Source organism: Populus alba, chromosome 2 (genome assembly GCF_005239225.2).
Source record: "Populus alba chromosome 2, ASM523922v2, whole genome shotgun sequence".
Taxonomy (NCBI): domain Eukaryota; kingdom Viridiplantae; phylum Streptophyta; class Magnoliopsida; order Malpighiales; family Salicaceae; genus Populus; species Populus alba.
Window position 1 is genome coordinate 12,051,493 of NC_133285.1, and position 26,919 is coordinate 12,078,411.

Genomic DNA, 26,919 nt, shown 5'->3' on the forward strand with positions numbered 1-26,919 from the left:
TTATTGCATCATAGACATTAATGGAAGCATATATCTAGCTACCGGGATTTATTTGTCTAGATGCATATTTATGGATGAATTACCATTTATTATTTTCAGCCTGGCAGCTGGCAAGGTTACCCCAGGGGCCCAGCCCCACCGGAAATTAATTTTTGATTGCAGCTTTTTGTACTTCACTGATAACTCTTTCATTTGTCTTGTAAAGCTGTGATTATTCTATTCTGAATTTTTCCCGATGAAGAAATTCAACTCTTCTTTGTTTAATGCGTTCAATTATTGTCTACTCTTGCGTGGCTGAACTTATTAGGATATTTGGATCGCCTGCCTTGATACAATTCATCATTGTCATCTGCTTGGCTCTTTATATCAGATTTAGCTTGGCTCAAAATATACTATCTTATTCCCACTCAAAGCTGTGTTTTGATATAAGCAGGCCGTGCTGGTTTTTTCACAATATTATCATTAATGTCATAATCCTTACCATTAGATACGTCAGATTTTACAATGATTAATATATATAATGAATTAAGATTTCCAAGCATTATCATATTGTTTATGCTTTCATTAGATTAGATAAATATACTGTCTCACCTGAGTGCGAGTTTATAGAGTAGCAACTCTACTCTGAGATGGCAAATGCCTCATTTGACTCAGTGGAGTCCAAGGTGGGTATAGTCATATTAAAGGTTATGAGAAAGAGGGATTAAAGATCAAAGGAGAGAAAGGCCGTTTATTTTCAATGGAAGACTTGGGACAGGTTTATCCTTTATGCTGTGAATATGGTGTTTATCAAGATAACACAGAGAATAAGGGGCTTAATTTCTTTAGAGAGCAGCAGCAGCCCCATCAGCAACAATCGCCACCCAAATCGAGTTATTTGACGTTAGATGATTTCCTTGGTTCTTGTTTCCCAGCACCAGCACAATCAATGCAGGAAATCAAAAGGCTTGAGAGTATAGCCGAAAATAGTGAAGAAACGCTATACACACCTGCTCTGTCATCATCTCTACAACTCCTACGCAAGTGTGGAAGTGGGAAAGAAATTGAATGCAACCAGCTTGGCGGTGCTAGCGATGAAACTTGCTCCAGTACTCGAAAGAAACTGTCAACTGAGGAGATCATAAGAGTAGCTGGATCAAGGTTCATACAATTCTCTGATCAAAGATGTGATGATTTCTCCATGCTCATGCACCCTTTTGGTTATGCACTCTCAGGCCTATCCGAGGAAGAAACAAGGGATGTAGAGCTCACTCGCCTTCTTCTAGCCACGGCAGAGGAGGTAGGCTACCAACAATTTGATCGTGCTAGCAGATTGCTCAGCCGTTGTGAATGGGTTGCATCCGAGAGATCCAATCCACTTCAGAGAGTTGTGTACTACTTTGCAGAAGCTCTTCAAGGGAGGATTCATAAGGCAACAGGAAGATTCATTCCAAAGGAAATGAAGGGAAAACCGAACTGTGAAACTCCTCATGGGTTAAGCACACACCTAGGTCACCTTAGCATGCATCAGAATGTTCCTTTTAATCAGGTAATGCAACTCACGGCGATCCAAGCAATAATTGAAAATGTTGGATCTGCAAGAAAGATCCATTTGATTGATCTCGAAATCAGGAGTGGAGTTCAATGGACAGCCTTGATGCAAGCTCTTGCGGATCGTCAACGCCGGCTAGACCATCTTAAGATAACTGCCGTTGGCTTGAGAGGCATACAAAAGATAGAGGAGACCGGTAAGAGGTTAGAAATCTTTGCTAGTGTTGGGCGGAATCCGGCGACCGGTGATGTACTGATTATTGCTCATCGGAGGGGCAAGCACACTGGGACACAATATTTTACGTGGTTCGGCAAAACCGCCTACATCCACGGGAGAGAGTCCATTTTATTAGAGTAGAGAAAGAATACAATAAATACACGGAGGAGGATCATCCACTCAACTCACATCTCTGCTGCTCTTGCAGCTGCAGGGCAGCAACCCTTTCTCTTCTCTTTCTCTTCCACTCTCTACAATTCTCACATTCTCACCCTCTCAATCTTGCTCTCAAATATAAGCCTCCTTTATAGGCATTCTCCAGCACATGTAGGGGACAAGACTCCCTTAAAACATGCCACCATTAGTGGCACTAATGATGCTGCCACTTGCTTGGTGGTGGTGGCCACTTTGTTTGGTGGTGGGGTAGTCCCACTAATGGCAATACCTAACAATCACCCCCTTTGCCATTTATGTGGGCAATTGTCCTCTTGCTTCATCAGCACAAGCTTGCATTCTGCAGCTTTTCCAAGCTTACCATTCCGAGAGCGTCCGTGGCCAAGTTTACAGGTACTCGCCAAACCTTTCAATCACCAGAGTCACCAAAGCACACCCTTGCTTACACCAAAGGATCACTTCAACCAGATGGTCTCACACATCACATCTGAAGAGTGTTAACGCTTGTCTCTGGGACAGAACATTCCCCTTCGAGCGTATCATCCATGCTCGGTCCGGAATGATTCATCAAGCCTCACACCAAGGCTTACAACACCCCCTCAAACTGATATTCCCAAGTGCGACAGTCATTATCTGAGTATCTCGATATGATCACAAGCCCACCACTCTTCCAAGAGTCTACTCATCCAGGAGTTGCGTCTGCCCTCTGTTCCACCGTAGGAACCACGCCTTACTTCTCCATGAGTCTCTCGCTCTTAGTCGTAAGAGTCCAGGTAGCTCTCCACCTTTAACCATGGGGACAACCCATTAAAGGTTGATCCATATTTGTCTTCATACTCTGAGTATTACAATGCCATCTCCGAGCTCATCACCTTGACAAGAGTCAACTCGTTCCCGGAACCTGCGCATGCCCTCTGCTCCTTCATAGCAGCCGCGTCTTAATGCTCCACAAGTTATCCACTTATTGTCCAAGGCAAATGTCTTCTAGCTCATTGATCTTTAGCATGGGGGCAATATCCATGAAAGTCAATCCTGCATTTGTCTTCATACTCATCATAGCCACTTCATTGGCTATCCATCTGTCCACTTATATCTAGCCATCACATCGGCTCTGGGGCGTTCTGAACTGGGCTCATATCATGGCCCACACACCTTCTCATGAGGTGTCTCCGCTCGTCGTCATGCGGCGGTTTGAACTGGGCTCACATCGTGGCCCACACCTTCCATCTGAGGTGTCTACGCCCGTTGTCTTGGGCGACCTGATCTTGGGCTCATTTCATAGCCCTCACACCTTCTCTCTAAGGTGTCTCCGCCCGCTGTCACGGAGCGGTCTCATCCTCCTTCATTGGGGATGACTCCAGTGGCTCCAAGATTCTCTACCACCATGTGGACTTGGGAGAGATTACTGCCACTGACTACATAGAAAGAGAAAGTTGCGGTATACTCCTCGCAATCCTCCACCTCGATTTCTATGTTTGGAGCTTCTATGCCTTTCTGCTTGACAACTCCACCTACACCACTCTCTTTGGTGTCTTCGCCTTTTATCATAGGCGGTCGCCTTTTATCACAGGCGTTTGCACCCCCTCAATTAGGTGCCTCTGCAACAGCTCTCTTTCCATCCTTGCATGCATTGGAAAGGTCTTTGCCTGTTGTCTTCATCAAGAGCATAAAAGACTTCCTGTTGTACAAACTTTAACAGTCTCTGCTCTGAGCTTCATCTGGGAACTCTTCTTCTCCTTGCACCTGTTGTCTCATTACAGTACCTCGTTAGGATCCTTCGGGTACTCCTGCACAATCTCCGTGTGCCCTCGTGCAATATCTGTTCTCCAGATTTCTCCCTATTCCTTGCTTATGTTTGACAGCAGCTCATCCTGTCACAACACCTGTCCAAGTCAAAATAGGGTGCCAATCTTCATCCCCTTGCTGTATTTCTCTTCCATTATTAGGGTCTTCATCAATTCTCCCCTCGAGAAATCACAGTCACCGAATCTAACTTCTTTGGAGAAATCACCACTCCATCAGATCCTTGATCATATGGAACCCAACTGTTCCTTTGTGTCGTCATCTTGCTAGTCTTCAACAGTTTCATAACAAACTGTCACATATACGAAAATAGTACCGTATGGATAATCCTTCCACTAAGCAAGTTCCCAGGAAAGATTGGAGGGGTCACACTGGTCCCGCTTAAAACCCAATCTCCTAGACAGAACTTCTTAGGCCATATCTATCCATCGTACTGTCTCTTCGTATATACAACCATTTGCTAGCTTTGTTGCGGCTTTCCTTTACAAGTGATCTGGGATATACAGGTTTAATACATGATTTCTCAACATCTAGCGAGACTACCAGTGCTTAGATTCGACAAGATTGGTCTTCATCAGTTTTCACTCTACACCTCAAATCGTCCACATCTCGGGTGTCCTGAGTGTCCCAATTTTGCCTTCCATCAAGGCATTAAAATTTTCCCATTTAACAGTTCAGCACATGTAATTGGGTAAACATATGCACCTTCTTCTTCTTCATCTCCATCGACCACCATGATGACCTTCAGATGCCTCCTGATCAGGCAATCTCTCTTCAATAATTCACCACTGCCATTTTTGGTCTCGAATCTCAACGATCGGACCGTACCATTGCATCCAGAATGATCAACTTAGCTGGAAACATGTCTTGAATCGTCCAAATCGCACATCAGACGGCTAAGATTTGATCAAAACAATTCTGGCCTGATCAACGGCTCAGATTCACTATCAGATCCGGTTGAACGTAGACTCTGCTGCACAAAATCCTTTACCTCGGCTCGCGGCTCGGCTCGGCTCCACTGGCTCGGCTCCGCGGCGCTGACGTGGCAGTGGGCCCCACTTAGCTGACGTCACCATTATGTCATGCTGATGTCATCATGGGCCATGCTTACTGTGCATGCTGACGTCACAAATTACGTCATGATGACGTCATCCTTATCCGGGTCAGCCACGTGGGTCGGGTCGTCTGGTATTCGGGTCGGGTCAGCCCATCCGGGCGAAGAAGACGCGTGTGACGCGTGGCGCGCGTCTGCGCGCGTGGCCAGTCTCTTCGTCGGCGCGTGACGGCGCGTGTGGCCATTTCCAGCGTCCGATTTCGACGCGGTTTTCACCAGTGGCTTCGTCTTGTCCTTCTCTACACAGTGGTATGGTCAAAATACAATTTTGACAACTTTCATTTTTGAGCAAAAATCAAACACCACTTTAACCATATGCTCTGATACCAATTGTTGGGCGGAATCCGGCGACCGGTGATGTACTGATTATTGCTCATCGGAGGGGCAAGCACACTGGGACACAATATTTTACGTGGTTCGGCAAAACCACCTACATCCACGGGAGAGAGTCCATTTTATTAGAGTAGAGAAAGAATACAATAAATACACGGAGGAGGATCATCCACTCAACTCACATCTCTGCTGCTCTTGCAGCTGCAGGGCAGCAGCCCTTTCTCTTCTCTTTCTCTTCCACTCTCTACAATTCTCACATTCTCACCCTCTCAATCTTGCTCTCAAATATAAGCCTCCTTTATAGGCATTCTCCAGCACATGTAGGGGACAAGACTCCCTTAAAACATGCCACCATTAGTGGCACTAATGATGCTGCCACTTGCTTGGTGGTGGTGGCCACTTTGTTTGGTGGTGGGGTAGTCCCACTAATGGCAATATCTAACAGCTAGGTCCATGAACTTCCCGTTCACTTTCAAGCCAGTAAAGGTATCGTGCATGTCTGAAATCAAAGAGGAGCTATTTGAAACTGCAGCTGATGAAGCCATCGTTGTTGTCGCTAACATGATACTCAGGACCATGCTCTCAAGGCCAGCTTGCTTGGAAAATTTGATGAGAGTGATTAAAAATCTTAATCCTTCAATAATGATCGTCGGCGAAGTTGAGGCGAATCATAACTCACCAACATTCGTGAATCGTTTCGTTGAAGCACTGTTCTTTTATGGTGCATATTTCGATTGCCTTGAGACCTGCCTGAAACAGAACACTGAGCACAGAACGATAACTGAAGCAACCTTCTCTAATGGGATAGAAAATATTGTGACAATGGAGGGCACAGACAGGATTGCTAGAAGTGTGAAGATGGACGTATGGAGGGCATTTTTCTCAAGATTTAGAATGGTGGAAGTAGGATTTAGTGATTCATCCTTGTACCAAGCCGGCTTGATTCCAAAGCAATTTCCCTGTGGCAGCTCATGTACTCTTGAAAAGAATGGCGAGTGCCTAATTGTTGGGTGGAAAGGAACACCATTGCATTCCCTTTCAGCTTGGAAGTTTTCTAGAGAGAGACTATGGAGGTCGCTGGCAAATTATAACTTCTGAAACTGCTTTTGTAGTAGCTACTTGCACTCTTAGATTGAAGGTTATTAATTTCAAGTGTATTATTCGAACTGAATAAAATGGTTTCTATTTCCTAAGCTTTCATTACAGGGTTTCTCTCTGCCCCCATATCTAAGGGCAAATGTTGGCTTCCTTTTAAGAATTCCTTACTGTTCTGTGTCATTGACACAGAGATTGGAAACCAAAACGAAAGTATGCCATAACCAAAACATAGTTTACTCAATTTTACATTTTATTTTTGTTGTTCTTAAAATTATAAAAAACTTCCTTGATAAAAATAAAATTCCAATGGATCAAAATAACTAAAATAACCCTGTATGTATTATATTAGAAAAACCAACTAAACAACATCATAAACCTTCTCAAGAATGAAGTACACTTCACATAAACATTTGCGGAAACCATCAGAATTGTTCTTGCTTTGGCAACACAACTACAATTATAAGTCTTTCAACTTGATGTCAAATCAACTCTTCTCAATGGAGAATTGCTGGAAAAGATTTATGTAGAGCAGCCTCCAGATTATGTGATGAAAGGAAAAGAAAACAAAGTCTGTAGACTTTATATATAAGGCTCTTTACGGTTTAAAGAAAGCACCAAGAGCATGGAATAGCAAGATTGATTCTTATTTTCATCAAAATGGTTTTGAAAGATGTCAATCTGAACCATCATTTTATGTTGATTATCTGATTTATGCAGATCCTGATGCAGAGATGGTTGTGGAATTTAAGAAGGCAGTGATGAGAGAGTATAAGATGACAAATTTAGGGCTGGTGAGATATTTCCTTGGTATTCAAGTGAAACAATCATTGAGGGGGATTTTATTTCTCAAAAAAATTTAACATGGAAGTTGCAAACCAGTTGCAACTCCTATGGCAGTAAATGAAAAACTGCAACGAATGATGGTGCAGATAAGGTGGGCTCAAAGATTTTTCATAGTCTTGTTGGCTCTTTGATTTATCTTACAAATACAAGGCTTGATATAGTCTTTTCTGTGATTATAATTTCAAGATTTATAAAAAACAAGTAAACTTCACATTGCATCAATAAAAAGAATTTTGCAATACCTTCAGGGAAATAAAGATTATGGAATTACATACAAGAAACAAGAAGACAACAAGTTGATTGATTTTATAGACAGTGATTAGGCTAGAAACTATGGTGGAAGGAAAAGCACTTTAGGATATGTATTTTGTTTAGGATCAAATGTGATTTCCTGCTGCATTATTATCTGCTAAAACTAAATATATTGCAGCTAATGAAGCTGTTTGTGAAGCAATATGGTTGAGGTGGATTCTCTTTGATTTGCAGCAGAAAGTTTCAGATCCTACTATCATTCTATGTGATAATATATGAATTATGTCTTCCATGCAAGATCAAAGCACATTGAATTGCGTCATCAGTTTATGAGTCAAAAGTCTCTTTGTTTCTCTAACTGATCTTGGAAGTTATGGAGTTCCTTGTTTGCCTCCGTCAAGATTGTTTATCAATGCTATATAATGTTTTTCACATTCTGTCATGTAATGAGAACAAAAAATAAATAAACTATAATAACAGATGTCCATGGTATTGAGCTGCTGCAGCTCTACCAAGTATTCAATGAAACTCAAACTCTTTATTCATTTTATGTTGGCGTGAGTTATGCAATTAGCCAGCATAGACTTAGGAATCCCTTCTCTTAAGGGACAAACATGATTGTAGCCGAAGATATTGTATAGGCAGTAAATAGCTTCCTAAATTAGTTCCTTGTATCTCTATATCTTGTACTCAGAATAACGAAATCAATGAGCAAGTAAGCTAATTCTGTCATGGTATCAGAGCAGGATCTTGGGTTTCCTATTTTTTGATCAAGCTTTTTTTCTTCTTTTCCTTCTTTTCTTCTTTTTGTTTAGCCTCCATGGCTGACTCCACTGAAACTATTCTTGATAATCTGACATAAAAAATGACAGAGGTCTTGACAAGGGTTCAAACCTCTCCCAATGATTCCCCGATGGTTCCAAGCAATATCAGGTTGGATGGATCAAACTATGGGTTATGGTCTCAGGTTATGGAGATGTACATCTCTGGAAAAGACAAACTGGTATACATCAATGGAGACTACCCTCAACCACCAGAAACAGACCTCTTCTTTCGTAAGTGGCGCACTGAGAATGCCATGGTGAAAGGTTGGTTGATCAACTCCATGGAACAGTCCTTGGTTGTGAATTTTATTCGTTATCCAACAACTAAGCAAGTATGGGACTCTGCTGCCACTACATACTTTGATGGAACGGACACCTCGCAGGTATACGAACTTAGACGTCGTGTATCTCAATTGAAACAAGCAGACGGATCTATAGAGAAATACTATAATAACCTACAGGGTTTGTGGCGAGAGATTGACTTTCGTCGACCAAATCCAATGGAATGCACTACCGACATACAAAGATACCACTCCATCCTACAGGAAGAGCGAGTGTACATGTTTCTAGACGGATTAGATGATCGACTGGATCATGTTCGAAGTGATGTTCTTCGCATGAAACCCTTCCCTTCAATTGAGCAGGCATATGCTCACATTCGAAGGGAAGATCTTAGACAATCTGTGATGGTGTCAGGAGCAGAAGCAGTGACTAGCGGGGCTGTTATGGCCATCAAAGGCATGAGATCTAATCAGCCATTACTCTCGCTGAAACCTGGATCATCCTCACGATTCAAAGGCCATTCTGATGGGAGCAAATGCACTCATTGTGGGAGTACAAAACACACCCAGGACACTTGTTTCAAATTGCATGGCTATCCAGACTGGTGGCGTGAATTGCAGGCTCGAAAGAAACAAAATGCTACTGCATCTGCAAGCACCCCGGGTAGAGCAGCAATAGCCACAACTGACCCTCACCTATCCTTTATTCCATCGGCTGAATCTTCTACCTCTATCCCAGATCAAGGTAATTGTGGTTATGTTTTTTCCAGCTCCAGTACTCAACATGATGATGCGTGGATTATTGACTCTGGAGCAACGGATCATATGACATATGATCCACATGACTTCTCCAATATAACTCAGCCAAGGAGGTCTTGCATTGCTAATGCCAACGGGGAAACGTACCCAGTCACAGGGGCAGGAACCGTGCCCCTGTCTCCCTCTCTCTTGTTATCCCACACACTTCTTGTTCCTTCACTCTCTAATAAGTTGATGTCTGTGAGTCAAATTACTGAAGAACTTAATTGCGTTGTATTGATATACTCTACTTTTTGCCTCCTCCAGGATGTTCTCAGCAAGGAGATTATTGGGCGTGGTACTAAGAGGGGGGGACTGTATTACCTGGATGACTTCAGCCTTGGCAAAGCAAATCACATACACCATCAAACCAGTAGTCATGAACGACAAATTTGGCTCTGGCATAGGCGTTTGGGGCACCCATCCTTTGGCTATCTCCAGCATCTACTTCCATCTTTGTTTTCACGGTTGCAGCATGCCAACCTCACATGTGATACATGTATCAAGGCTAAAAGCCATCGGGTTTCTTATCCAGTCAGCTTGAATAAAACTAATACTCCATTTGTGTTGATACACTCAGATGTGTGGGGACCATCCCCGATTACTACTTCCTCTGGGCATCGCTGGTTTGTAATTTTTGTTGATGACTGCACTCGAATGACATGGCTTTATCAGCTTAAAACCAAAGATGAAGTTTTTTCTGTTTTTCAAGCATTTCATGCAATGGTTCAGACTCAATTCTCTTCCAAAATCAAAATTTTTCGTTCCGATAATGGTGAGGAATTCATCAACCAAAGATTTCAGGCCTATTTCCAGCAACATGGCCTCCTCCATGAGACCTCATGCTCCCAAACACCACAGCAGAACGGTATTGCCGAAAGGAAAAATCGGCATATATTAGAAACAGCTCGTGCTCTGCTCATTGGAGCAATGGTGCCAAGTTGCTATTGGGGGGATGCTGTGGCTACTGCAGTATACTTAATCAACCGTATGCCGTCTAAAATCTTACACTTTAAAACCCCTTTACAAACCCTCTCTACTCACATATCCCTTCCCTCAATATTGATGCTTCCTCCAAAAATCTTCGGGTGTGTTGTTTTTGTCCACCTCCATAAGAACCAACGCACAAAACTGGAACCATGTGCCGTTAGGTGCTTGTTTTTAGGGTATGGTTTGCATAAAAAAGGCTTTCGGTGTTATGACCCCAAAACAAACCGAACCTACACCACCATGGATGTTATATTCCTCGAGTCTGAAAATTTTTTCCCTTCACCTATTCCCAATTCTTCACTTCAGGGGGAGATTACTCAAGTGGAAGAGTCGAATTGGTTGATGACCCGTGAACATAACTGTGAGCATGACACTGAGCATAGAACTGGAAATAGCAGCACTGAACATGAAACTAGAAACCAAGATGATGAACTGCATGAGGTGCAACCAGAGCATGACATCGAGCATAGAACTGTTAATTGCAGCACTGAACATGGAACTGGAAACAGAGAAGATGAACAACCAATGAGTCGCAATATTGAGCATGGAACTGAAAATGGAGAGGATGGACTGCAACCAGAAATTGAGCATGTCGAATTGAGAAATGGAGAGCCTGGAAATGACATACAGTCCCCTCACTCCTCAGTGCCCGACGTCCCTCCTCCTACTGAGAATGTCATTGAGGTGAGTACCCCTACTGCAACTTTACATGCTAATACTCTAGACTCTTCTACTAGTTATGTGCTGCCTTTTAGACACAATCGTGGGAAACCACCGAATAGATACTCCCAGAGGAAGAAGACAGAAAGTCCAAATATCCAATTGCAAACTATGTATCTACTCAAGGTCTTTCCCAGCTGCTTAAGAACTTCACTCAAACACTATCATCTTGCCATATTCCCAGCAGTGTTGAGGAGGCGTTATTTAATCCAAAGTGGGCAGAAGCAATGCAAGAAGAGCTAGAAGCCTTGAAGAAAAATAATACTTGGAAGTTGGTTCCATTACCGGAAGGAAAAAAATTGGTGGGATGCAAATGGGTTTTCTCTATAAAATACAAAGCAAACGGATCAATTGACCGATACAAGGCGAGATTGGTGGCGAAAGGTTTTACTCAGACGCATGGCATAGACTACACAGAAACCTTCTCACCAGTAGCTAAACTGAATACTGTTCGAGTATTACTGTCTCTTGCAACAAATTTGGACTGGCCACTACATCAACTAGATGTAAAAAATGCTTTCCTTCATGGCGACTTCAAAGAGGAGGTATACATGGATATTCCGCCGGGATGTACAGTATCTGCGGAGTCCAAAATTGTTTGTAAACTGGAGAGGGCATTGTATGGACTAAAACAGTCACCGCGAGCATGGTTTGGCCGGTTTAGTTCAGCTATGAGAAAGTATGGCTATCATCAAAGCAACTCGGACCATACTCTCTTCTTGAAGCATCGACAAAGCAAGGTGACAGCATTAATAGTCTACGTGGATGATATGATAATTACAGGAGATGATGACAAGGAAATCTCAAGGCTACAAGAACAACTGTCTACTGAATTTGAAATAAAGAACTTGGGAGGACTTAAGTACTTTCTGGGAATAGAAGTGGCAAGGTCAAAAGAGGGTATATTTCTCTCTCAACGGAAGTATGTACTAGACTTATTGACAAAAGCAGGATTACTCGAGTGTAAACCTATGGATACACCGATCGTGCAGAACTATAGACTTGGAGAATATTTAGACCAGGTGCCAGCAAATAAAGTGAGATATCAAAGACTAGTGGGGAAACTTATTTATTTATCTCACACTCGTCCAGACATAGCCTACGCAGTTAGAGTAGTAAGCCAGTTTATGCATAATCCGAGTGAAGACCACATGAGTGCTGTAATTCGAATCCTTCACTATCTAAAGTCATCACCAGGAAAAGGACTAATGTTCTTCAAGAACGCCCATCTAAAAATTGAGGGGTACACGGACGCGGATTGGGCAGAGAATATCCTAGACAGAAAATCTACCTCAGGCTACTTTACATTTGTGGGAGGAAACTTAGTTACATGGAGGAGTAAAAAACAGAAGGTAGTGGCACGGTCCAGTGCTGAAGCTGAATTCCGAGGCATGGCGAAAGGATTGTGTGAGCTTATTTGGCTTAAAAGTTTGCTAACAGAAGTTGGTTTCCCTCCGAACTCTGCAATGAATTTATTCTGTGACAACAAAGCTGCCATCGACATATCTCACAACCCAATTCAACATGATCGCACCAAGCACGTGGAGGTAGATCGACATTTCATCAAGCAGAACTTGGAAGAAAAGGTTATTCAGTTCCCTTTTGTCAAATCTGAAGATCAGCTGGCTGATATTCTTACCAAGGCGGTTTCTAGTAGAAACTTTTACAACTCACTCAACAAGTTAGGTGTTAGGGACATCTACTCACCAACTTGAGGGGGAGTGTTGGCGTGAGTTATGCAATTAGCCAGCATAGACTTAGGAATCCCTTCTCTTAAGGGACAAACATGATTATAGCCGAAGATATTGTATAGGCAGTAAATAGCTTCCTAAATTAGTTCCTTGTATCTCTATATCTTGTACTCAGAATAACGAAATCAATGAGCAAGTAAGCTAATTCTGTCATTTTATTCTGTTTCTGCTATGTATTTCCAACAGATACTTGATCACGTCCACTGCCAGCAATTCCAAATCTTGGCGAATTCAATAGCATTGAAGCATCTGGAAGCATTGATATGGAAAGAAGATGACTGGGCCCTGCTACTCGTGGTTATGACCATGATATCCCAAAACAAAAATAAAGGTAAAACTCAGGGCACTGAAGGCTTAAATATTTGTTAATTTTAGGGTACGAGAGATTAGTTAAGATACATGCAAGCTAGTCCAGATACCTACATTAATAACAAAAAAATAAATTAAAACTTGAGATCATAAAGTAAAAAACCCACAACTCAAAATCTCTTCTTTTGTTTAAAAATTGAAGACTTACTTGCTGCTTGTTTTGTGATTCAATATGAGATTTTTTTTTATTATTATATTTATTAACATGGGTGTTGTTAGAAAAAATATAAATCATATCTTGGGACCTCACCTAACAGCTTGAACTATTAGGTTGAGATGGTTCTTTAATATAGTATCAGAGCCTTGATGATCAAGCGGTTACGAGTTCGAATCTCACCATCCCCATTTATTTGATAAAAATTAAGCACAAGGTAATGTGAGCCTGTGAAAGTTTCAAGCCCAGAGGGCTTTCACTTGAGGGGGTGTGTTAGAGAATAATATAAATTATATCTTGGAACCTCACCTAACAGCTTAAACTATTGAGTTGAGATGGTTCTTTGATAGGTATCTAGGTGAGTTTGAGTGCATCTCGACTAATTTCACGGGTCCTGAAATTAATAACCATATAATCCTCCAGTGGTTATCATGTTGGCAATCACAGGGCTCAAATTTAAAATTACTTCAAAAATAAATATCTTAACCCTCTTCATAAGGTTTTTGTTTCGGAGGTTGGATATGAGGTTTTTGTTCCTGAGGTTCTTGCTCTTCATGTTACGGGCGTGGTGGAAAAGTTAGAATCTTATGGCCAGCAGATAACCAAGGGGAGGGGTCTTGGAAGGAATTATAATGGAAAGGGACCAGAATGGAACTTGCAATCTGAATGCATAGTTGGAGCCGTAATGTTGATTGTTCTTAATGATGTGCGCGTGCTTGAATTTTTTATAATGGCTTCTTCCTATGAAATATAATATCAAATTTGTAAATACTTGGATTTTTTTCTTATATCACGTAAAGAATTATGAATTTATATAATTCTGTAATTTTTAAAATAATAAAAACAAAGTGTAAAATTAAGTAAACTAGGATATTTTTTCCTTTAATTTATAATAATAATTGAGTTTTTTCTTTTGTAAGGAAAAATAACTGAACTCGTGACTTGAACTTGTTCTAACTTAACATATTTAGGTTAGGTTCAAACATTTAGTGATTCAAATCTAAATTAATAAAAATTAAAAGACATCATGTTTCCATTGTAGAGTAAGATAAAAAAAAATACCATGAATTAGAATAGTGTAATGATATTTTAATTTTGTCTTTCTCTACAAAAATCTATGGTAAGGTGTTTCACATGATTCATCGGTTATTATCAGATTAATTCAGACAAATTAGTTTTTTTAATTTTTTTAGTACAAATAAATGATTTAAATACTTTTAAAAGCAAAAAAAATATTAACTAGGATTTAGGGACTTTTTCGTCTTTTTTGTTTTTTAGCACAATTAAATGATTTAATTACACTTAAATTAGAAAAATAGCTAGGTCTCAGGGATTTTTTGTTTTTTCAATTTGGTTTGTTTGTTATAATTAAGTTTAGTTAGGGGTGATTCGATAATTTAATTAAAATAAATAGTATTAGATGAAAAAGGTGACTCACACATTAACACGTGGACAATACATATGCCCTTTTGACAGAGCAAGCAACATCATCCAGTGGTTAAATACCATTGTTTTGCGGAAGTGTAGGAAGTGTCTCAACATGATCTTCACGGTTGTTAGGCATATGTGTACATCAAAGTATCAGTTAGGTTCTATTGAACTTTTTTTTCTTCTCCCACTTCTTTTCTCTTTTTTCTCCTTATCAAAATATAATGGTTTCAATAATTTGTTTTTTGTATCCAATTTGGTTCTCATTCTTTAAATTACTATTTATTTTATTTCTTTTTACATTTTCTTATTTATTTTTTTCTTAAATTTGGTCTCTCATCATTTCATTTCATTTAATTTCTAAATTAAATTTGGTCCTTATTCTTTTAATTGTTGTTTGGTTTTTAGCCTTTTTTTCTAATTGAATTTGATTTTCAATTTCATCCCTCAGTATTTGATTTTCATTTATTTATATGTCAAATTTGATCCTCGTTTTTTTTATTGCTATTTTCTTTGTTTTTTTTATCCTTTTTAATTGTATTTTTTTTTCAATTTTATCCTTCAGCATTTTATTGATTGAGATTTTTTTATTTATTTTTGTATTGTTTGTCTTCTACGACATTAGTCCCAGACTTATGACTAGGATGATGAGTTTTAAGGGTTGACTTTGGTATTTTTTAGGTCTTTCTTTAAAATTATTTTTTAAAAAAATTTCATCCTTCATCATTTAATTTATTAGGAATTAGTCTTCATGTTTTTGTTTTCATTTTTCTTTCTATGGAGTTATCTCAATTTTATGCCCATGATCATGGGGTTAACGAGTTAACATAGATTGACTCAAATCTTCTTTTTTTTTTTTTTTGCATTTTTTAAAAAATATTTTTATTCTATTTTGCCCTTTAATATCTGATTTTTTGGTAATTGAACTTCATAGTTTTATCAAGTTTGTTTTCAATGAGGTTATCTCGGTATCATGACCAGATCATAGATTTAACATGTTAACCTGAGTGGGCTTGAATAGGGTTTTTTGAACCTTTTTTGTTGTTGATTTTTTTAAAAATTTATTCATTGTTATTGTATTTTTTTTTGTTCAAATTATTTAAATTACTCAAGCTTATTAAAGCACAATCAAGTCAATGACAAAAGTTTCATTTTTTGTTTTTTAAGAACACTAGTATCTCCATAAAACTTTTTTATGTAAAAAAATTAGGTTAACTCACGGCGAGTCATCTATCTAATTAAAATCTAAACTTAAATAACGTGAACTTGAAATATCCAAATTGATTATAAGTATGCTTCTAACCATTTTTAGTAAGTTAATTAAAGGAATCAAAACGTATCCAACTAAAACCTAGTTTAATGCTTTTAATTATTTTGCTTTTGAGTCTAAAGCGAAATTCACGATAGACAAAGGGGTCGAATTGTCTCTAAATAAACGCCAATTTAATGCTCTTAATTATTTTTCTTCAAGTCAAAATCTAAATAAGCAGAGCCAAACATAGATAAGGAGGAAAAAAAAAAACAACTCCTATAGCTTATTAAAAAAAAAAGGAAAAACAAAGTTGGTAATTTAATTTCAAAAAATAAGTCAAGTGATAAATGAGGTTAATGTTTTTTTTTTTACTTCTTATCTTAAAGCTAATATCTAAAAGAATTTACTTTTTGTTAAATAGTCAACATGAAATTGCATTTTTAAAATAAAAACTTAGTCTTGAGTGATCTACAAAACAATCTTAAATTATTCTTAAATATTGAAAAACAATTAAAGCACAGCAGGTAATTTATTTCCCATTTTTGTGAGCTATTCCAAATAATATATCACTAATCACTCAATTTTTTTTCAATAAAAACATTAGATATATAGGTTTTACCAACGTGTTTTTTTTTTTACATTTGATCTCAGAACTCATGCATGCACATGATTAAATAAATCAAGAGACATCAATGTAAATAAATAAATAAATAAATAAATCAATGTAAATAAATAAATAAACCATTAATGATAACTAAAAAGAAACCTAAAAAAATCATGAAATAAATATAAATCAAGATATTTGATTTCACAACATGAAAAATTTACTCAGTTGTGTTTACCAAATTTGTTTTATCAAAATAAAACTTATATTCAATCAAATGATAATAAAAACAAACACATACATGAAATTGATTGGATAAAACAAAAGATGAAAAAGATATTATGCAAAGTTACACACATTAGAATATCATAAAAAAATAAAATAAATTGAATCTAAAAAAAAATGAAAATTATTAATAGATGAATTAGAATAATATTTTCAAAAATTAAACACATACAAAATAACTCAGAAACAATATCTATTAAAAAAGTTCAAATAAGAAAAATAAAAAATCATGAGAATGAAATTTAATTGAAACATAAATTAAAATTTATTTTAAAAAGAAAAGATATTAAATAAAGGCATCAATAAAAAAAATCAAATGCAGAAAAAAATATGAAAAAAAAATGATTTGGGTTAATATTTTCAAAAATTAAAAAAAAAAAACTAAGAAAAAAATATCTATTAAATAAGTTAAAATAAAAAAATAAAAAAATCATAAAGAATAAAATTTAATTGAAAAATAAATTAAAATTTTATTTTAAAAACAAAAGACATCAAAAAAAGGCATCAATAAAAGAAATCAAAAGTAGAAACAAAATATGAAAAACAAATGACTAGGGTTATAGGCCCAATCTTAAAAAAAAAAAAAAACTAATGTCAAACGATTAAATCAAAAAAGAAAATAATAAAAAAAGATGTCAGCTCGCGTTAATTTTCAAACTCGTGACTTGGATCATTAGATCATAAGCACCATGAATAGAAAAACTACAAAGCTTAATTATTAGCAAATCAAATATTGAAGGATTAAACCAGGAAAAAAATTAATTACATAAAAAGATCTAAAACAAAAATCACAATTAAAAAAACAAGATTGAAAATAAAAACAAAAAATAAACTAGAAGGCAATCAATTTTTTTTTATTTGAGGGTTAAATTGAAAAGAATAATAACTTTAACAAAAGAGAAAAAAATTAGGAGAATAAGGACTAAATTAAAAAAAAATATATATCATAAACTTTGATTAAAAGATGAAATTGAAAGCCAATAAAACTTTCACAAAAGTGACAAGGACAAAAAATTAAAAACCAAAAGAATAATGATTGAATTGAAAGAAATAATATATGAGAAATTATAATTGAATGACTAAATTTAAAAAAATAAAAAATTTCATAAAAAGACTAAGAAAAAAAAATTAAAATAAAAAAATAAAGATATATATATATATATATCTTTATTTTTTTTATTTTAATTTTTTTTTCTTAGTGTGTGTGTGTGTGTATATATATATATATATAATCACACACATACACACAAAGAGAAATACCTCTTATTGCTTCTAACTATAACAAAGAAACTATGATAGAAAGATTAAAATACTCTTAAAAGACAATGTTATTTTTTTTATTCTAATGTTGTTTTTGTTATTTTATTGCGCAACAAAAAACAAAATTTCAATAAAACCCTTGAACATAAAACCTTTTTTTTTCCTTATAAAATTATTTTGGAAATTTCATTATTCTATAGAAAGACAAATTTTTTTTTTAAAAAACCTTGAACATCCATGCCCCATTGAATTTAAAAAAAACATGTGTTTCTCTCTCTATATATATATATAAAAAAACCATAATACCTTTTATTTCTTGCCTTTTATTTTTGTGTAAATAAAAGACAAAGTGGTTTTGGAATGATAAGAGTAAAAACCCCACATATTTTAGTGGTTTATATAATAATTATCAAGTGAGTGTCACATAGTTTTCAAAGAAATAGTAAAATTGAATTTTCCTTTTAAAACAAAATGTGAAGGTGTCAATAAAAGAAACAAAATATCAATATGAATAGAGTGACACCTGTGTATTTCATTTAATTGAAAATGATACCTCAAAGTTTTTGATTGGCTGAAAAACTAAATATATTTTTTTATAAGAGATATTTGAAATTGTAATAATAATGATGGTTTAAAATGTTTTATATTTAAAAATATATTAAAATAAAAAAAAATTATTTTTATTATCAGTATATCAAAATAATATGAAATTATAAAATAAAAAAAATTAAATAAAAAAAATTAAAATTTGAGGTATCACAATAACACCCTAAGTGCTCCTAAAACGAACCTAGCCCATTGGGCTTTCATGGACGCTTGGCATCTCATCGATGGACAGGATTCATACAAAGTAGGCCACGCAAGTACCACGTACAACGTACCACGTGTCAATCTCGTATCCGAATCATGTTTTCTTCTTCTTTTTCTCCCTTTGATCCCTCTGCTTGCCACTCGCTTTCTCCGTGGAGAGTCGCAGAGCAGTGGAGCGATGTCAAGATCAAGCGACTCTGCCTCTAAATTCAGAGTTAGTTTCCTCTCTCTAGACCTCTGAATTCAGGTCTTGATCCTTGTATAAGATAGATAATTATTGATTGGCCTGGATTAACATAATTACGATGATTCACTCTTATCGCATGGAAAAAAACAATGAAAATCAGTTCTGATGCATTTAATCTCTTAAGATTTTTCAATCTATTGAATGTATGAGGTGTTTAGCTGCTGATAATAGATTTATTTTCCATTATTTAATTGATAACACCATGGAACTATGCATAATCGCTTGCTATTATGCTTATGATATTTTCTCCATTGATTATAAATTCGATTTCTACCTTTTCTTATTATTATTGTTGTTATCGGCAGAAATCAGATGGAGAACCGTCAAATAACGGTGTTGGAAACCTGACGTCCAAGATGAATCAGCTTAAAAGACAAATTCAAGCGGAAAGGGTTGTTTCGATAAAAGTAAGTCTGAAGTTTTACCGTATTCAAGGGTCGATAGTGATCTGATCGTCGTTCGTTTGTTCATGGCTTGGTCAATAATTATATACAAGAAAGCAATTCATGTTTGATTATTTTCTTTTTTGTACAGGATAAAGTTGAGAAAAACAGAAGGAAACTTGAAGCCGATGTTTCTCAGCTAAGATTAGCAACTTCGAGAACATTTATGGGGCAGAATGGAATTTCTAAAATGATTTCTTTGAGAATTGGAACTCCTCTTTGTAAGTATGGTGGATTTGCTCAAGGATCGGGTGATAAAGATGTTATCAATGGTCATGAAGTTGCAGCTACTACGGGTACCAAGCTCCCGTTCGTAGAGAAGATACCTCCGTATACGACGTGGATATTTTTGGACAAGTATGTCAGATAGTACTTGCTCATCTTTAACATTTTTTACCCGGTGCTAAATAAATAAGCAAGCAAACATGGGCTGTTGTATTTACCTATTGGGTGCTCTTTGAGGATATCAATAATTCATTTTTGATCCTGGAGAAATTTAACCTGCCATATGTTGGGAAATTAATGCAAAACATTTGATGATTTATGTTGGCTCCCTCGTATTGTTTCATATATGGAGATTTTGTTTTTGTGTTATATTTCAAGTATGCAATTATGCAGCACAGGAATCAGAGGATGGCAGAAGACCAGTCAGTGTTTGGCAGGAGACGCATATACTATGATCAACATGGCAGTGAAGCTCTGATTTGTAGTGACAGTGAAGAAGACAATGAACCAGAGGAAGAAAAACATGAATTTTGCGATGGTGAAGATCGCATTTTGTGGTAAGCTGATTGATTTTATTTTGGTACATATTTTTAATGCAATTTCCTGTTAAAATTTAGGATGGCTTGATTGCATTCTTAATAATGAACCGTGTTGTTCTCTACCATTTTTTTGTTAAACTAGCAACCCAAGCAAAAGCTACGCTGTTGAACAAAATTTAATAAACTTTCACAAAAGAGTATATGTCAAGAACTGATATTAAGATCAAAATTAAAAACAGCGAGATCAGTTTGAAAGCTGTAAGACTCTCATTAGATTCGGTTCTTATTTTCGTTCTTGGTCTTCTAGGATGTACCAATAGTAGTTATTCATACTCTAAAGTCCTTGTTTTTATCAAAATTGTCGCTTTTGGTGCTTAAATCAGAAGCAGCAGACATTAAAATATGCTATCTGTTTGGTCTTAGTGACACCCCTGATTGTACTTCATGACCAATTATTTGCTACCAGTCCAAGTACTTCACACTGTGTCTGTTGAATTTGGCAGGATGGTCTCTCAGGAACATGGATTAGCTGAGGAAGTGCTGAATGTTGTTAGCCAGTTTATTGGAGTTGGCACCACAGAAATCCAGGTAGTACAAAGGAATTTATATTAACAGCTTTGAGTTTTGAACTGATTTCATCATTAGTTGCTTCTATTACCATGTGTTTGGTGAAAATGGTTTCCTGTGGCTTAATTTACTTTATGAGTTTGATATTGCAGGAGAGATGTAGGATGCTCGAGGAAAAATATAGTGGTGACCAAAGTATCAAAGATACTAGTGATTCAGTAACTGGGAGGGGCATATCTATGGAAAAGAGCCTTAGCACTGCTTTAGATTCTTTTGATAACCTATTCTGTCGCCGTTGCTTGGTACTCATTTCTGGCCTAATCATGAGATGAAATTTTTCTGAATTAATCCTTGATTGCTTCAACCTTGATTTTTTCATCTTGAACAGCTATTTGACTGCCGCCTCCATGGCTGTTCGCAAACTTTGATTAATCCTGTGAGTAGAAACCTTCATTATATATGAGTGCTCTGTGTGTGTATAAAGTATATATTTTTTAATGTAAGGTGTTCTTATATCTAATAGGAGGCTTTGCTTGGCAGAGTGAAAAGCAGTCATATTGGTCTGAATATGAAGATGACAGGAAACCTTGCAGCAATCAATGTAGTCTTCGGGTGTGTTCTTTTATCTGGTTAAAAATTCTATTCAATTTTTATTTGATTTATTTTAAACTTTCAGCATAAACTGTGGGATGCTTTTCTGATCAACAAGATCAATTTTTAACCAATTGGAACTTGAAATGTTAAGAACATTAGGCCAGATGAGGTCATATATGTACCAAAAATCACTATAAACTGCAGATAACAGGCAACAGGAGAGGTTAACTTTCTGTGGTATATGATCCTATGCGCTCCTTTTAATTTTTTAATTTTTTATTCCTTAATTACGAGACAGTTTTTCTTACATATGTGATGTAACTAATTGTGCTGTCTGTACTGCTCACATAAACAAGTTACTCTAAGTTACTCTGTTACTCCAAATTTTTAGGTAATTATTATTCTTAGAATGTGTGTGCATTTTTTGTTCATGTGGACACTCTTATTTACTACTGCCATTACATGTATTAATTCACTCCCCAGGGACTTGCCAGATCATATGGTTGCCAATGACTTCTAATGTATCTTTTCTGTTGCACATGCTGATAATTTTTCATCTGGAGTTCTTACATTCTGCGTTGAAAATGTAAATGCCTTTCAGCTAAGAGTTGTCAAAGACTTGCCAGGAGGTTCTGTTAATAGGACAAAAACTGCAACCTCAACAGAGGAAAAAAAGACTGCAGCAGCCTCAGATGCTGAAGGGCCAAGTGGTGTAGACTTCATGATAGATGAAGAAAGTATCACGGAGAAAGAGATGAGTGTTATTTCAGAAGCTTTTTGTAACTTGGAACCTGCTTCTGGACCTCTGAATCTGGATATGTCTGCTATGGTGATACATAACCAAGAATACATGCGAAAGCGCAAAGCACCACAGCATACAGATATAGCACCAGATGGCTCATCACAGGCTCCTGATGATATGCAGGATTTTAGTAAGAAAAAGAAAAGATTATTGCATTTGGATATAGTAAATGAAGCTGCTGAAGGTGTATTTCCTGATCATGGTTCCACTGCTAAAAAAGCAAGTGATAAAATTGAACTTAAGATGACCATAAAAAAGACGACCAATGATTCCTTTGAAACTGTTTGTTCTGGTACTGAGGAGAACGTTGGGCATGGGGCAAAGGATGTCTTAGGAGTGCCTAGACCAAAACAGCCATCCACAGTAGACAGAGCAGCGGAAGGGGTTTTAAGAAAATCTGAGTGGAAACCCATTGAGAAAGAACTATATCTGAAGGGAGTGGAGATATTTGGGAAAAACAGGTATGTGGTTTACCTATTTAAAGAACATTTCACATTTGCATGCAGATACCAGTAATACATGTCTTGAGATACCTTTATCATTGGTAGGTGTCAAATGTTTGTTTGAAAACTGTTAGATATGCAGGAGTGCAAGCTTGCAATCCATGTTCAGTTATTAGGAATCTGGATGTACCCTATAAATTCCTGTTATTAACCAAGTGCTACATAATGTAATTATGTTGGTTCAAAAGAGCAGAAATTTTTATCCCTCTCCTAATTAAATTACTGGTTTTGATAAATCCAAATGTAACTTCACTTATCTTTTGTGCCAAACAAAACTTTTATGTCTTTATTTTTCACGTTGTGCTTTGCAGTTGTCTTATTGCAAGGAACTTACTTTCAGGCTTAAAGACTTGTATAGAGGTTTCCAATTACATGCGTGAAAGTGGAGCTATGATGCCTCATAGATCTGTTGCCCCAAGATCATTTCTAGAAGACAGTGGGAAGAGTGATACGGATTATGTGGTATGCATGATGATTTATGATATTTCAGGAAGGATTATACTACCATATTCTTAAGTTTGCTTTGTAAAGGAAACCATCTGCCTCAACTCATCTCAAGTTTGCTGTCTTTCTTGGTGATTGTACTCCATAGATTTGGCATATGCCAATGATTTTTCAGGAAAAGATAGCTGCCCTTGACAAAAGAAGGGTGGAAGAGAATCATGTTCGTATATTTGTGAGAATTCGAATATTGATTTCCAACTGTATTCAGCAGTTGCTTTTAAATATGTTGTTATAGTTAACTGCTTCTCTCCCTCCCTCTGTTCTTACTGATTCCATAGGGGTCTACCAATATCCATTTTCTTTTCCTGTAGGGTTCTGACTTTTCGTCCCACAAGTTGTTTCTACATTATAAAGCCATCTCTTCCATACCTTTTGTTTTCTGTAGGAGCAAGATATGCCAACAAGGTCTCGTTTACTTCGTAGGAGGGGAAGGGCACGGAAACTAAAATATTCTTGGAAGTCAGCTGGTCATCCATCATTTTGGAAAAGAATTGCTGATGGAAAAAATCAGTCATGTAAGCAGTTTACACCTTGTGGATGCCAGTCTATGTGTGGAAAGCAGTGCCCTTGTCTGCATAACGGAACTTGCTGTGAGAAATATTGCGGGTATGTTGATGTATCTTTCCATAAGGTGACTACTGATTACAGAAGTTAATGCATATATATAATGTAGAAAATAGTCTCTTTTGCATTTGTACTATACAGCATCTTTATGAGTAGTATTTGAATCAGGATCAAGCTTCTTACCACTCAGCTTAAAATTCTTCAGGTGCTCGAAAAGTTGCAAAAATCGCTTCAGAGGATGCCACTGTGCAAAGAGCCAATGCAGAAGTCGACAATGCCCGTGCTTTGCTGCTGGTCGTGAATGTGACCCAGATGTTTGTAGGAATTGCTGGGTTAGGTAAAGTATTTTATATGCTTATACTTGATAATCATTGTTTTTTATGCAAAGATTCATACCTCTATTGCATTTCCATTCTTATATGAGCTTGTTTCTGTAAGCACCATGGTGTTGTATTGTCAAGTTCGCCATGCTTGTACATCACTTTTTGGCATTAACTCAATCTTTGTATCCGGCATCCTCCAAATTTCGTAACAGTGACAGTTTATGCGCACACACCATACTGCAAGACCTTATTATCCATTAGAGGCGGCAGATTGAAGTAGATGTTAGCTCCAGAACAAAGTTGGATGAAATGCTTCTCTCTCTCTCTGTTTTTTTCTTTTTTACTTGACCACCACATGCCTATCAAACTATAGGAACATTTACATGGTGGTCTAAGCAGCTGTTCTGAAACTAATTGAAGCATTTGACAAATGTGCCCCTGAGATAATGGAATATTAGGCTCATATGCTTCGTCTCAAGTTATTAGTTGGTTGCTTACCGTAGAAAAAGATGGTTCACGACTGAATATTAGTTGTCTCGGAAATTGATCTCATTTTATCTAGTTGTGAGAAGTTGCAATTTTTTGACTTTAGTGTTTTCTATCCAAACTGGAGCCAGGCAGACAAACATTTGATCTTTGTATCAGTCCAGTTCCATGTTTCAAAGGCTCCAGTTTGGGAGCATTCTGGTGACTTAAAGAATACTAGTGATAGTTCAGGGATTTCATATCAAAAAAGAAGAAGAAGAAGAAGAAAGAAAGAAAGAAAAGTAAAGCATGAAGTTGTTTGATTGATTTATTCAGTCATGGGAACCTGTCTGTTCTGAATTAAAGTGTTCACTCTTTCAGTCCCATGAATCTGATTACTGAACTATTCAATCCATGTTTCTTTTGCAATTTGATCTGCAGTTTGAGTTAATAAATTCTGGGATCTATTGATGGCCCGGGTTACTGAATTTTTCAATCTCTTTGACCTTCTCTTTCTTTCATTCTTCTGCATTTGTGTAACATTTTTGTTTTTATGCAGTTGCGGAGATGGCTCATTAGGAGAGCCTCCAAAACGAGGAGATGGACAATGTGGAAACATGAGGCTTCTTTTAAGGCAGCAGCAGAGAGTGAGTGATTCAGAAAAACAACTGTTATCATACTAATATTATAGATACATTCCGAAAGAAATTTTGTCTTTTACACTAAATATATCATATCATTCTTCAGATCCTCTTGGCAAAATCTGATGTCGCTGGATGGGGAGCCTTTTTAAAGGTATTACTTACTGCCTGCTTCTGTTGTCATGCTCTCCATTACTCTTGACTTGTTCTGTGCAATGAATTTGATGATGTGGTTTCAGAACCCCGTCAACAAAAATGATTATCTTGGAGAATATACTGGTGAATTGATCTCTCATCGAGAAGCGGATAAGCGTGGGAAAATCTATGATCGTGCTAACTCATCATTTCTTTTTGACTTGAATGATCAGGCAAGTGATAGTTACTGGTTACAAAATAGATAATCCCGTGTGTAAGAACATAATAATAATGCTATCCTTTGAGACCAAATTCACCTCATGTTCAAATGGCTGCTCCTTTGACAATTGAGCAGTAGAGTGATGGTATCTGATATGGAGAACTAAATTGGCTTACATTTTCGGAAGTGCAATGCAATTTGCAGAATCTATTTTCTTACTGCCATCTTCGTTGATTAATGTTGCATTCTATCCTCTTCAAAGTGATTTACTGAGTCTGTTTTTGTGGCCATCTTCCTCGCGGGTTAATGTGGCTTGCATCTTCTTTTCTATTTTTTTTCCAGTTTGTCCTTGATGCTTACCGAAAGGGGGATAAGCTGAAATTTGCAAACCATTCTTCAAATCCTAATTGCTATGCTAAGGTATTCAAGTTTCAGTGATTACCATGTTAATTTTTCATTCTTCGACATGGACTTAGATATTATGTTGGATCATTCAGGTAATGCTGGTAGCAGGAGATCATCGAGTGGGCATCTTTGCAAAGGAGCATATAGAAGCTTGTGAGGAGCTATTCTATGATTATCGTTATGGGCCAGACCAGGCACCCGCGTGGGCTCGAAAACCCGAGGGTTCCAAAAGAGATGATTCCACAATCTCCCAAGGTAGAGCAAAGAAACACCAATCACATTGATGGATGATTATTGGCATGGCTTGATATTATGGAGCATGTTTCTGTAATTCCCAAGTGTATTTGAACAGTCTCTTACTCATAGAATGAACATAAGTTGCCTATACCAGGTCATGCCATCATTTATTTGTACAAAGATGCACGCACAAGTGCGCTTCCTGTGAATTTGACTCTTTCAAAAAGACAGGATAGCAATAAGGTCAAACATTGATATTGATATTGAGTTTGAAACTGATCTTGCAGTTTCCTGTAGAAGCCTACAGTATCCTTTCATGTAAAATTGTTATTACCATGACTAACAAGGCATTTTTCTTTTCCTACTTTGTTTCTTTCCTTCGAGGCTGGTAGGCAATTGTTTGACCTTGAGCTTTGAAGCATCCATGTGCATTATTAGCTGGGATGGGTTCGCGTCTCATCAGATCCACATCCTCCTCGGACTCTATCAGTGTAACCACAGTGTTAGTACACGTGTAGAGACGTCATGCTTGTGGTTGGAAAACGAGGCGTTTCAGAATCTTCAAAGGACTAGGAATCTGGTTCATAGTGATGAATTTCTTCCAGTTTACATTCG

At 37.1% G+C, this 26,919-nt stretch overlaps 2 protein-coding genes across 5 annotated transcripts; both read left to right on the top strand.

The window, feature by feature from the left end:
- Positions 1–739: 739 nt before the first annotated feature.
- Positions 740–12,692, top strand: LOC118046908 (retrovirus-related Pol polyprotein from transposon RE2). The gene is given in 8 exon segments (XM_073407702.1): positions 740–1,836; positions 5,476–5,587; positions 5,649–6,144; positions 6,378–6,479; positions 6,987–7,060; positions 8,239–9,133; positions 9,215–11,046; positions 11,049–12,692. Coding segments are annotated over 8 exon segments (6,252 nt in total).
- A 6,277-nt stretch (positions 12,693–18,969) lies between these two features.
- LOC118046868 (histone-lysine N-methyltransferase EZA1) lies at positions 18,970–26,668 on the top strand. 4 transcript variants are annotated; one of them, XM_035055938.2, is made up of 18 exons: positions 18,970–19,104; positions 19,443–19,544; positions 19,672–19,937; positions 20,204–20,362; positions 20,848–20,932; positions 21,064–21,213; positions 21,300–21,347; positions 21,452–21,523; positions 22,107–22,768; positions 23,122–23,272; positions 23,403–23,486; positions 23,700–23,920; positions 24,084–24,215; positions 25,226–25,313; positions 25,414–25,461; positions 25,547–25,675; positions 26,005–26,082; positions 26,160–26,668. In XM_035055938.2, the coding sequence occupies exons 1-18, from the start codon at positions 19,069–19,071 to the stop codon at positions 26,349–26,351; spliced, it is 2,703 nt and encodes a 900-aa protein (XP_034911829.1). In that variant the 5' UTR covers positions 18,970–19,068; the 3' UTR covers positions 26,352–26,668. The 4 variants fall into 4 exon arrangements, with proteins under 4 accessions (XP_034911829.1, XP_034911830.1, XP_034911833.1 ...); XM_035055939.2 differs by having other exon boundaries at positions 23,403–23,474; XM_035055942.2 differs by lacking the exon at positions 23,403–23,486.
- The last annotated feature ends 251 nt before the right edge of the window (positions 26,669–26,919 follow it).